The following is a 12,706-nucleotide window of genomic DNA, read 5'->3' on the forward strand; positions in this document are numbered from 1 at the left end:
TAATGGCTCATTGTTAAACATTTACCAGCTCATTAAACATTCACCAGCTCACTACTGCTGGGTGCAGAGAATGAACTAAAAGGGCAGTGAACAAACTTTCTGGAGTAAGGGCAAGTGTTACATGGATGTATAGACTTGTAACAGTTCAAGAAATTGAACTTTGGAGAATTGTGCATTAATGGCTGAACGCAGTGGCTCACAGCTCTAGTCCCAGCACTGCTGAGGCCGAGGCAGGAGGATCGCTTGAGCTTAGGAGTGTGAGACCAGACTGAGCGTCATGGAGAAAACCCGTCTGGACAAAAAATACAAAAATTAGCTGGGCATAGTGGTGCATGTTTGTAGCCAGGGCTACTAGAGAGGCTGAGGTGGGAGAATCGCTTGAGCCAGGGAGGTGGAGGCTGCAGTGAGCTATGATCGTGCCACTGCACTCCAGCCTGGGGCCTGGGTGACAGAGTGAGAACTTGTCTTGAAAAAAAAAAAAAAAAACCAGCCGGGTGTGGTGGTGGGTGCCTGTAATCCCAGCTGCTTAGGAGGCTGAAGCAGGAGAATGGCGTGAACCCGGGAGGCGGAGCTTGCAGCGAGCTGAGATCACGCCACTACAGTCCAGCCTGGGCAACAGAGTGAGACTCTGTCTCAAAAAAAAACTTAAAATAGGATAAAATGGGAGAATGATTGCTGGGCAGAACAGAAGGAACATGGAAATACCCCGGTCTCTGAAAGGGCCTGTCTTTATTTGAGGCCAGATGAGCGTCCATCTGAATTTTGGACAAGCAGGTGGGAGTGAAGAGAAGTCAAACCGAAAGGCCCAGATTGTAAAAACCCAGCAGCAGGCTTCCCTAGGAGCAGTGTTTTGTTTGTTGTTTTGTTTTCTTTTTTTCGAGACGGAGTCTTGGTCTGTCACCCAGGCTGGAGTGCAGTGGCGTGATCTTGGCTCACTGCAACCTCCACCTCCTGGGTTCAAGCAGTTCTCCTGCCTCAGCCTTCCATGTAGCTGGGACTACAGCCCAATTTTTGTCTTTTTAGTAGAGACGAGGTGTCACCATATTGGCTGGGCTGGTCTCGAACTCCTGACCTCAAGTGATCAGTCTGCCTCAGGCTCCCAGGGTCCTGGGATTACAGGCGTAAGCCACCATGCCTGGCCAAAAATTAATTTTTTTTTGTTGTGTTTTGTTTTATTGGAGACGGAGTCTTACTTTGTTGCCCAGCCTGGAGTGCAATGGGACAATCTCAACTTACTACAACCTCTGCCTCCCAGGTTCAAGCAGTTCTCCTGCCTCAACCTCCTGAGTAGCTAGGATTACAGGCACGCGCCACCACACCCGGCTTATTTATTTATTTATTTATTTATTTAGTGGAGAGGGAGTTTCACTGTATTGGCCAGGCTGGTATTGAACTCCTGACCTCAGGTGATCCACCTGCCTCGGCCTCCCAAAGTGCTGGGATTACAGGTGTGAGCCACTGCGCCCTTCCCAATTTTTTGTATTTTACTAGAGAGGGGGTTTCGCTGTGTTGCCCAGGCTGGTCTTGAACTTGGCTCAGGTAATTTGCCCATCTCGGCCTCCCAAAGTGCTAGAATTACAGGCGTGAGCCACCATGCCTGGCCAAATTAAATAAATTTTTAATGGCTTACACCACCAGGTAAATAACATGACCTTTCTTATGAAGTGGTACGGCTATTGTATTAAACAGTAAGGTGGTGCTTCAAAAAGTTCAACATAGAATTACCATATAATCCAGCAATTCCTCTTCAGAACATATACCCAAAATAACTCAAGGCGAAGACTCAAACAGGTATTTGCACATCTGTGTTCATAGCAGCACAATTCACCAAAGTGTCTAGTGGCAGATAAATGGACAAGCAAAATATAGTCCATCCACACAATAGAATATTATTCAGTCTTTAAAAGGAGGAAAATTCTGGCCGGGCGCGGTGGCTCACGCCTGTAATCCCAGCACTTTGGGAGGCCGAGGCGGGTGGATCACGAGGTCAGGAGATTGAGACTATCCTGGTTAACACGGTGAAACCCCATCTCTACTAAAAATATAAAAAATTAGCCAGGCGTGGTGGTGGGCATCTGTACTCCCAGCTACTCGGGAGGCTGAGGCAGGAGAATGGCGTGAACCCGGGAGGCGGAGCTTGCAGTGAGCTGAGATCGCGTCACTGCACACCAGCCTGTGTGACACAGCGAGACTCCATCTCAAAAAAAAAAAAAAGGAGGAAATTTTTCTTTTATTTTTTTTCCTTCTGCTCTTTTTTGGAGCAGGGCTACCCGATTGGAAATATGCCTAGACCAGTCATGTTGGGAAATTCTAACACAGGCTCCAACGTGGATGCATCTTGAGGACATGGCCTTCAGTGAAATATGCCAGACACAAAGGGACAAAACCTGTGTGATCCTACCCATATGAGGTCCCTAGAATCATCAGATTCACAGGAAGTAGGATGGTGGGTTCCAGGGGCTGGGGAGGGGGATAGGGAGTGAGGTTTCACAGGGACAGCGTTTCAGTTTGGGAAAATGAGAAACTTCTGGACATGGTGGTGGTGGTCGCCTAATGCCTCTGAGCTGTGCATTTAGAAATGGTGAAAATGGCAAGTTTTATGTTATGTGCATTTTTTTGTTTGTTTGTTTGTTTGAGACGGAGTCTCGCTCTGTCTCCCAGACTGGAGTGCAGTGACTGGATCTCGGCTCACTGCAAGCTCCGCCTCCCGGGTTCACGCCATTCTCCTGCCTCAGCCTCCCGAGTAGCTGGGACTACAGGCACCCGCCACCGCGCCCGGCTCGTTTTTTGTCTTTTTTTAGTAGAGACGGGGATGGTCTCGATCTCCTGACCTCGTGATCCGCCCGTCTCGGCCTCCCAAAGTGCTGGGATTACAGGCTTGAGCCACCGCGCCCGGCCGTTATGTGCATTTTATAATAAAAATGTTTTAATATGCGCATAACAATACATGCAATTTTGTTTGTCAATTAAAATAAATTTAAAAAAATGTTTTAGAGTGGCCTTGCTCTGGTGAAAGGGGGGGAGTAATTGACACTTTAAGGCGTTGGGAGCCGGGGCATGTGTCCATCCTTGCCAAAAAGATTAAATGGACTCTGGGTGGGTCTCGTCCACTGTTCTGGGGTCTTTTGGGTTGTCTCAGCCCCAGCCTGGGGCACCACAGGCTCTCAGGAGTCTGGCTCCCTGCCCACCTGTGCAAGACCATCAACCCCCCCGCCCTCATCCATCCGTCTCCTCCCCTGCGCCCGCGCCTCGTGCCCCAGGCGCATGCGCACACGCGCCGTGGGAAGGCAAGCGAGTGCGCACGCTCCGGGCACCGCCTCGCCTCAGTGTCCGCCCCTTTCCCCTCCAAAAGGCGGCCTGGGCTTCTGCGCAGGCGCGCCGGCCTGGGGTAGGGTCCATCGCGGCTCCCGATCCTGTTATCGCGAGAGGCCGGTCCGCGATCTTGTGGCCGCCCCTCCCCTCCCCCGGCCTCTTGGACTCCGGCTGCGGCGTCAGCCTCTCGCGGGCCTCGGCAGAGGTGGCGGCTCCGGCGCCTCGGCCCCAGCGCCCTTCGGCTACCCTCAGCCCAGGCCCGCAGCGCCGCCCGCCCTCGGCCGCCCCGACGCCGGCCTAGGCCGCGGCCGCAGCCCCGGGCTCGCGTAGGCGCCGATCGCTCCCGGCCCGCCCCCTATGGGCCCCGGCTAGAGGCGCCGCCGCCGCCGCCGGCCCGCGGAGTCCCGATGCTGGCCCGGAGGAAGCCGGTGCTGCCGGCGCTCACCATCAACCCTACCATCGCCGAGGGCCCGTCCCCTACCAGCGAGGGCGCCTCCGAGTGAGTGGGCAGGGGTCGGCCGGAGACTCGGGATGCACAGTGCAGGGAGCCCTCGGGGAAGGACGGCGCGAGGGGTGCAGGAGGCAGGAGGGTCACGGAGGATGGGGTGAGGGGTGCACGGGGCAGGGAGTTCTCGAGGGGAGGACAGGGCGAGGGATGCAGGGGGCCTTCGAAGGAGGATGGGGCGAGAGGTTCAGGGAACTTTCGGGGGAGGACGGGGCAGGGGGCCCTTGGAGGACGGGGTGAAGGGTGCACAGGGCAGGGGGATCTGGGCCGGTGATGGGACGAGGATCTTTGAGCAGTGAGATTGGGCGAGGGGAGGTCGTTGTGGTGGAAAAGATGGGGTGTGGGATTCCTGAAAAGTGAAATTGGGACAAGGGGAGTCTCTGAGTAGTGAAGTTGGGGTGAAGGGTGTCTCTAAGAGGAGAGGATGGGGGCAAGGGTCCCTCAGCAGTGAGATTGAGTGAGGGGAGGTCCCTGCAGTGCGGAAGATGGGGTGTGGGGCTTTTGAAAAGTGAAGCTGGGGTGAGCGGAGTCCCTCAGTAGGAAAATCGGAGTGAGGGGTGTCAGTAAGGAGAGAACAGGATGAGCAGTGAGATCGGGGTGAGGGGTCTCTTTAAGAGGAGAGAGCAGAGTGTGGGGTCCCTGAGTAGTGAAATGAGGGTGAAGGGTTCCTAAGAGGAAAGGACAGAGTGAGGGTTGCCTTAGTCATGAGATGAGGGTCAGGGGAGCCCCTGAGTAGGGAAATCGGGGTGCAGGGCGTTCCCAAGAGGAGAGGATGGGGTGAGGGGAGGTTAAGCAGCCCCTGAGGAAGGAATTTGGGCAAGGGGGCTCCAGAGGGGAGAGGATGGGGTGAGGGGTCCCTGAGTGATGAGACTGAGATGGGGTAGGGTCCCTCAGTAATGAGATTGGGCCAAGGAGGTCCCTGTGGGGAAAGACAGGGCATGGAGGCTCTGAGTAGCAGAATGCTGGTGGATCTCTAAGTAGTGAAATGGGGTGTGTGGTCCCTGAATAGTGAAATCAGGGAGATAGGGGGGTCCCTGAGTAATGAGATTGGAATGAGGGGAAATCCCTTTGGGGAAAAGATGGGGTTTGGAGTCCTTAAGTCATGAGATCAGGCCAAGGAGATGTCCTTGCAGAGAGAGGATGGGGTGCAGGGCCCCTGAGTTGTGAGATGGGGTCGAGGGGGTTCCTGAGAGGAGAGGATGTATCGGTGGGTACCTGTAGGGGGAAGGATAAGCGAGGGGTGTCCTGTGCAGTGAAATGATAGTGAAGCGAGTCCCTCGGGGGAGAGATGGATGAGGGATTCCCTATGGGGGAAACATGGGGTGGGAGGGTCCCTGGGCCACGAGTTGACAGTGCAGCACCTGGGTGGGGAGAACAGGCTGAGAGGTCCTAGAGAAGTGAGAACAATCTATAAAGGAATAGAATCTAAATGTAAAGGAATTAAGGTGGTCCGAGGAAAACTAAAATTAGAAGTAGAGAGAGGTCAACAAAGGAAGAATGGAAGCTGAGGAGGTCCATGAACAGCCAGGGAGAAAAGAAGAGAGAGGGAAGGGATGAGGGGCTCAAGAGTCAGGATGCAGTGCGGGGAGACCAGAGGAGTCAGGATAGAGGGAATGGTGCGGATCAAATTGCAGGTCCTGAGGTATCAGGACAAAAAGAGAGGTCGAGGTCTGGGGATCAAGAGGGCGCAGGAGGTCAGGACCGAGTTCCGGGGTTCGGATGAAGTTTCTAGGAAGTCATCTGGTAGAGTCAGAATGCGAGGTTCAGGAGGGCTTGTTGTGAGGTTTAGGGAGTCAGGAGTTAAAGAGGTCAAAGGGGTATGTGAGGTTCTAGGGGTTTCAGGCAGGGTCCTGGGAGGTCAGGTACAGGGCAGGGGGCCATGGCAGAAGGTCCACAGGGTCGTGTTGGGGATTCTGGGGTCAGGGCGGGGGTCCTGGGGTCGTGGTGGGTTTTGCAGGGTTTCAGGGGCCAGGGGGGTCTGGGGGGTGCGGTGGGTGGGGGTGGGGTTCTGGGAGGTCAGGGGGCAGAGGAGGTTCGAGGGAGTCACATTAAGGGGATTCTGAGGGGGTCAGCAGGGGGGGCCTAGAAGTCATGTTGGGGGATTCTAGGGGGTCAGGGCAGGGGGTCCTAGGGGTCTCATGTTGGGTTCTGGGGGGATCAGGAAGGACAGGGGGTCCCGGGGCGTCAGGTTAGGCACATCTCTGGGAGGGGGGACATCTCCTGCATGCAGGCAGTGCCTGGTGTGGCAGAGTCCTGGAGGCTGGGAGTGTGGTGAGGGAGACAGGAGGCTGGAGTGCTTGAGAAGGGTAGAGGAGGATCCAGGGGGAGAAGCGGAGGTGCAGATTCAGGCAGGTGGACTGGGAGCCAGGGGCTGACGCAGTGCAGAAGCTTTGAGGAGGTGGAGGGAGACCAGAGGCCTGGGCGAAGGGGTCTGAGAAAGGGGCATGCTGGGGTTGGGGTCAGCACGTGCTGCTTGGGAATGGCACTGCTCAGGAGGGCCGAGGGGAGGGACTGGGTGTTGGGGGCACACACTGGTGGGGTCATGCCAGGGTGATCCCTGCACTTCCGTTCTTTCTGGGGCACTTAAGTGGGGAGGCAGGCAGGGCCCAGTCCCGAGCCCTTGTGCAAATACCCTGTGGGTGCTGACCTCCAGGAGCCAGAGTGCTCAGGACTGCTTGGCATGTCTGGTGGCCTCTCTCATTTCAGGGGCAGAAGCCTTCCTGCCAGCCTGGATGAAGAAGACTCTTTTTTTTTTTTTTTTAGGACTTGCTCCTGTCCACTTGGGCTGGGTGCAGTGGCGGATCTACAAAACACTGCGGCTCCAGCCTCCAGGTCATGCAGTCTCCCTGCCTCAGCCTCGAGTAGCTGGGACTGCAGAGGCGCCCGCCACCTGCATGGCTAAGGTTTTTTTGCCAATTTTAGTAGAGATGGGGTTTCACCGTGTGGCCAGGATGGTCGATCTCCTGACCTCGTGATCCGCCCGTCTCGGCCTCCCAAAGTGCTGGGATTACAGGCTTGAGCCACCGCGCCCGGCCAGAAGAAGACTCTTGATGCCAATGTGTGCAAGTCAACACGGGCACAGCCAGACACTGGGACCTGTTCCTCATTCTCCGCACGGAACTCGCCCTTCACATTCTCTTCCGTGTGGGGTTTGATTTCCATCCCTTGAAGGATTACCCCCAGGAGAGGAAGCCGGCTGTAGGGATGCCAAGGTTTGGTTTTGTTTAAGAACCACAGTTGGGTTGCCAGCAAATTTCAGATGGATTAGTCAGCTGACTCCGGGATGCATTTTCAATGTTTTGAGCAGTACTTGAGATCTTCCGAGTGTGCAGTCAGAAGTGTTCATTCATGGCCAGGTGCGGTGGCTCACGCCTGTAATCCCAGCTCTTTGGGAGGCCAAGGTGGGTAGATTACTTGAGGCCCGGTGTTCAAGACCAACCTGGCCAATATGGCGAAACCCAGTATCTATTAAAAATACCAAAAAAAATTAGCTGGGTGTGGTGGCGTACACCTGTAATCCCAGCTACTTGGGAGGCTGAGGCAAGAGAATCGCTTGGACCCAGGAGGCAGAGGTTGCAGTGAGCTGAGATCGCACCACTGCACTCCAGCCTGGGCGACAGAGCAAGGCTCTGTCTCAAAAAAAAGAAATATTCATTTATTCATTCATGTTATTCATTCATTCATGTCCCCCCCCCTTCTGTCCCACTCCCAGGGTCTCGCCATTCCTGCCGCTTCTGGGTCCTTGTTCAGCAGCTGCTCAGTGAGCACCTACCAGGGCTCTGTTTCCCCTCCTAGGGGACACTGAGATGAGCAGGAGTTGTCCTGACCTAGGGCAGGTGTTGTGACCTGGGGCAGGTTCCTCCACCCCTGTGAGTCTGTTCCCTCCTGCCTGGGCCTCCGGGGACGATGGGGAAAATGGAATGAGATGGTGTGAATGGAATGAGATGGTGTTTGTGCAGCCCAGGAAGCAGTGCCCAGGCCCCTGCCTTCTGGCGAGCTCTTTGCAGCACCAGCTCCAGCGCCATCACCTCATTTCTGGCCTGTGTGTCCCATGGCTTATGCCACTTCCAGCTGTAGGCAAACAGTGGTCAAACTTTGGGATTGGAAGGTTCCAGATGGAAGGAGCCGTCCACGCCTTCATTCCCTGCTTCTGTCCCCTCTATGGCTGTCCACCATGACTTTAGCTCCTTCCGGAACTGGGACCTCTCGAGTTGGCCTGCTCTTCCAGGGAGACGTTTAAAGCTGCACTGCCTGGTTGAGTAGCCCCTGGCTACAGGCAACACATAAAATGAGAATTGCCCAGACCCACAAGAGCATAGGCGCAATAATGCAATAATGCTGTTGTAGATTTCAAAGGCTTAAGATGGAAACAATGTAGAGCATTCATTTCATTTTCATGCTAGTTTGTATGGTAGAGTAAAGTAACATTTTGAGGAGGAGTTAAATCAAATTATATTATTAAAATTAGTCACGGTGGCTCAAGCCTGTAATCCCAGCAGCACTTTGGGAGGCGGGGCGGAGGCAGATCAGGAGTCAAGGAGATGAGACCTTCACAAGCTGGCATGGTAGAAACCCGTCTCTACTAAAATTGCAAAAACTAGCCGGGCAAGGTGGTGAGAGGCCTGTGATCCCAGCTACTCCGAGGAGGCTAGGAGGCAGGAGAATGGCGTGAACCCGGGAGGCGGGCTTGCAGCGGGCGAGAGATCCATCCACTGCACTCCAGCCTGGGCGACAGAGCGAGACTCCATCTCAAAAATAAAAAATAAAAAAAATAAAAAAAATAATTTCAGCCAGGTGTAGTGGCTCACGCCTGTAATCCCAGCACTTTGGGAGGCTGAGGTGGGCAGATCACTTGAGCCCAGGAGTTCAAGACCAGTGTGACCAACATGGTGAAACCTTGTTTCTACTAAAAATACAAAAATTAGCTGGGCTTGGTGGCAGGTGCTTATATTCAGCTACTTGGGAGGCTGAGGCAGAAGAGTGGCGTGAACCTGGGAGGCATAGGTTGCAGTGAGCCAAGATCGCACCACTGCACTCCAGCCTGGGTGACAGAGTGAGACTCTGTCTCAAAAAAAATAAATAAATAAAAATTAATTCAAAATAGCCAGACATGATGGCTCACACCTGTGATCCTAGCTACTAGGAAGGCTGAGGTGGGAGGATCACTTGAGGACAGGAGTTGGAGGCTGCACTGAGCTATAATCTTGCCACTGCACCCCAGCCTGGGAGACAGAGCAAGACCATGTCTCTAAATAAATGAGATCAGTTCACCTGTTCTTTTTAAACATGGGTACTAGAAGATTTTAATTTGTACACATGGCTTACGTTCCATTTCTTTTGCACAGCACTTGGTTCTTGTGTGCATTGGGCTCAATTGTCTGTTACAGAGAAGTTGTCTGTTACTCCAGGATCTGGTTCCGAGTCGAGGCATTTGTGAAAATAGCTTACTGTCGAAAATTCTTGGAATCACCCAATAAAGTGCAATGTACATGCTTGTTTAAATTTTTTAAAATTTTTTTATTGTGTAGAAACAAGGTCTTGCTCTGTTGCCCAGGCTGGAGTGCATTGTCATGATCATGGCTCACTGCAGCCTCAACCTCCTGGGCTCATGTGATCCTCCCACCTCAGCCTCCTGAGTAACTGGAACTACAGGCCTAAGCCACCGTGCTCGACTGTAGGTCTCACTTTGTTGCCCAGGCTCGTCATGCTTGTTTTTTGGTTTTTTGGTTTGTTTTGTTTTGAGACAGAGTCTCCCTCTGGTACCCAGGCTGGAGTGCAGTGGCAAGATCTCAGTTCACTGCAGCTTCCGCCTCCCGGGTTCAAGCAGTTCTCGTGCCTCAGCCTCCCAAGTGGCTGGGATTGTAAACGTGCACCACCGTGCCTGCCTGATGCAGGTTTTGTACTGAGCCTTCTGCCTTCCGCTCTTGGTTCTCGTACTGTGCTCAGAACCCTTGTTCCTCTATCTCCTGCAAAGACAGGCATCCTGGCTTGGGCTCCGTTCACCTGATCCCTCCCTCGTGTCCTCCCGACATGGTCCGGAGCTTGTGCCTTAGGAAGGAGGCCTCCCAGCTGGGTGCGGTGGCTCACGCCTGTAATCCCAGCACTTTGAGAGGCTGAGGCGGGCGGATCACTTAATGTCAGGAGTTGGAGGCCAGCCTGACCAACATGGTGAAACCCCGTCTCTACTGAAAATACAAAATTAGCCAGGCATGGTGGCAAGCGCCCGTAATCTCAGCTACTTGGGAGACTGAGGCAGGAGAATCTCTCGAACCCGGGAGGCGGAGGTTGCAGGGAGCCGAGATCGCACCATTGCATTCCAGTCTGAGCAACAGAGGGAAACTCTGTCTCACAAAAAAAGAAAAAGAAAAAGCAGATGGAGGCCTTTGAGCTGCGGCTTATCCTCGAGATCCTGAGGTCTGCTAGACTTGCTGAGACGGGATCAAGGCAGCATCCTCAGTTCCCGGGGAGCCGCCCTGGATTCTGGTCATTGGTGTGTCTGCTGGGTGTACACAGCATGGATCCTTCTTTCCTTCTACACCACAAACCCCTGAAGTGCAGGAATCCAGTCTGTGTCCTTCTGGGGGCCGGCGCGCCACGGCCACGCGGTAAACGGCCAGGTGGAAAGGTAGACTCTCCCTAGGTAGCTAACCCCTGCCCTGGGGGTCTCTGCAGGGCAAACCTGGTGGACCTGCAGAAGAAGCTGGAGGAGCTGGAACTTGACGAGCAGCAGAAGAAGCGTCTGGAAGCCTTTCTCACCCAGAAAGCCAAGGTCGGCGAACTCAAAGACGATGACTTCGAAAGGATCTCAGAGCTGGGCGCGGGCAATGGCGGGGTGGTCACCAAAGTCCAGCACAGACCCTCGGGCCTCATCATGGCCAGGAAGGTGAGCGCTGCGGGGTCGGAGGTCGGGGAGTGGTGGGGAAGGTTCCCCCTGGAAACAGGAGGGAGGTTGGGAAGGCAGCCGGGTCTCTGCATTCTGATTAGCTCCAGGCTCCGTTCCTCATCCCCAGCAGGGACTCTAGGTCCTGAGAAAGGGCCCAGCTTCTGGGCAAATGGGAGCGGTGCCAGCCACACACAGCTGTGCCCTCCGGTGGCTACCTTCTGCCCAGGAGGGCACTTGAAATCCACATTCCCAGAAAGCTAACAAGTGTGGATTTCAGGAATATGAATGTGTTACGGTTCTCCAGAGAAACAAGCGATGAAGCGTGTGTGCGTTTGCGCCTGTGTGTACAGCCACGCACCTCATGGCGATGGCTCAGCCAATGACAGACGGCCTATGCAGCGGTGGTGACGTAAGATGATCGGGCCATGTCTTTACTGTGCCTTCTGTATGTTTATTTTTATTTATTTATTTATTTTTGAGACAGAGTCTCACTCTGTCATCCAGGCTGGAGTGCAATGGCATGATCTTGGCTCACTGCAATCTCCACCTCCTGGGTTCAAGGATTCTCTTGCCTCAGCCTCCCAAGTAGCTGGGATGACAGACGGACACCACCGTGCCCAGCTAACTTTTTTGTGTTTTTAGTAGAGGCGGAGTGTCACCGTGTTGGCCAGGCTGGTCTGGAACTCCTGACCCCAGGTGATCCGCCCACCTCGGTTCTCTATATTTAGATAAACAGATGCTTATCAGCACCGCACGTACAGAGTACAAGAGCCTGGGTGTAGAATGGGCTTTCCGGTGTTCACACAGTAACGACCTCGCCCAGTGAGGGATTTCTCAGTGTATCCCCGTCCTTAACGATACTTGACTGTATGTGTAGAGAGAGATTTATTCTAAGGAATTGGCTTACACAGTCCCTGGGCTGGTGGGTCTGAAATCTGCAGGACTGACCAGAGCCCCACGGAACAGCTGACGCTGCGGCTGAGATCCAGGCCCTCCTCCTCGGGGGCCTTGGGCGTGTTTTTTTTTGTTGTTTTTTTTTTCTCTTTTTTTCCCAAGACAGGGTCTCCCTCTGTCACCCAGGCTAGAGTGCAGTGGTGCGATCATAGCTGACTGCAGACTCCGCCTCCTAGGCTCAAGCGATCCTCCCACCTCAGCATCCTGAGAGTAGCTGGGGCCACAGGTGCACGCCCGGCTAATTGTTTGTTTGTTTTGTAGAGACAGAGTCTCACTATGTTGCCCAAGCTGGTCTTAGACTCCTGGGCTCAAGTGATCCTCCTGCCTCAGCCTCCCAAGTAGCCAGGACTAAAGGGAACACCAGGCCTGGCTAATTTTTTTATTTTTTGTAGAGATGGGGTCTTGGTTTGTTGCCCAGGCTGGTCTCGAACTGAGCTCAGGCGATCCACCCGCCTCGGCCTCCCAAAGTGCTGGGATTACAGGCATGAGCCACCGTGCTTGACCTATATTCTTTCTTTTTTTTTTTTTTTTTCCTTGGCTTACTGCAACCTCCACCTCCTGGGTTCAAGGGATTCTCCTGCCTCAGCCTCCTGAGTAGCTGGGATCACAGGTGTGCACCACCACACCCAGTTAATTTTTGTTTTTTTAGTAGAGATGAGGTTCACTGTGTTGGCCAGGCTGGTCTCGAACTCCTGACCTCAAGTGATCCTCTTGCCTCGGCCTCCCAAAGTGCTGGGATTACAAGGCACGAGCCACCGCGCCTGGGCAGGCTTTTCCCTGAAGGCCTTCAACTGATTGGCTGAGACTCACCCTCTCTGGGGAGGAGTAATCTGCTTTGCTCAGAGTCTGCCGATTTACAGGTTAATCACATCTTAAAAACGTACCTTCCCAGCAACCTCTAGACTGGCGTTTGACGACGGGGCACCGTGGTCTCACCCAGGAGACGCATAAAGCTGACTGTCACCCCACTCTTTGAGAATTTGCAAGCCCTGGCGCTGACAGCCCCCGAGCTTAGTCATCCCGGGCTCCTGGGCCGTGATGCAGCCTCTGCT

The 12,706-nt window shown here is 54.1% G+C and overlaps 1 protein-coding gene across 2 annotated transcripts in view; it reads left to right on the top strand.

Moving 5' to 3' along the window:
* Nucleotides 1-3,407: 3,407 nt before the first annotated feature.
* The window catches only part of MAP2K2 (mitogen-activated protein kinase kinase 2), a 36,056-nt gene continuing 26,757 nt past the window's right edge, over nucleotides 3,408-12,706 (top strand). For both annotated transcript variants that reach the window (XM_021930544.2, XM_031660108.1), the window contains exons 1-2: nucleotides 3,408-3,811; nucleotides 10,490-10,700. In XM_021930544.2, coding sequence (XP_021786236.2) covers nucleotides 3,720-3,811; nucleotides 10,490-10,700 — 303 coding nt within the window. In that variant the 5' untranslated portion in view covers nucleotides 3,408-3,719. The remainder of the gene's footprint in view (nucleotides 3,812-10,489; nucleotides 10,701-12,706) is intronic.

The sequence above is a fragment of the Papio anubis genome, chromosome 20, assembly GCF_008728515.1.
Source record: "Papio anubis isolate 15944 chromosome 20, Panubis1.0, whole genome shotgun sequence".
Classification (NCBI taxonomy): Eukaryota; Metazoa; Chordata; class Mammalia; order Primates; family Cercopithecidae; genus Papio; species Papio anubis.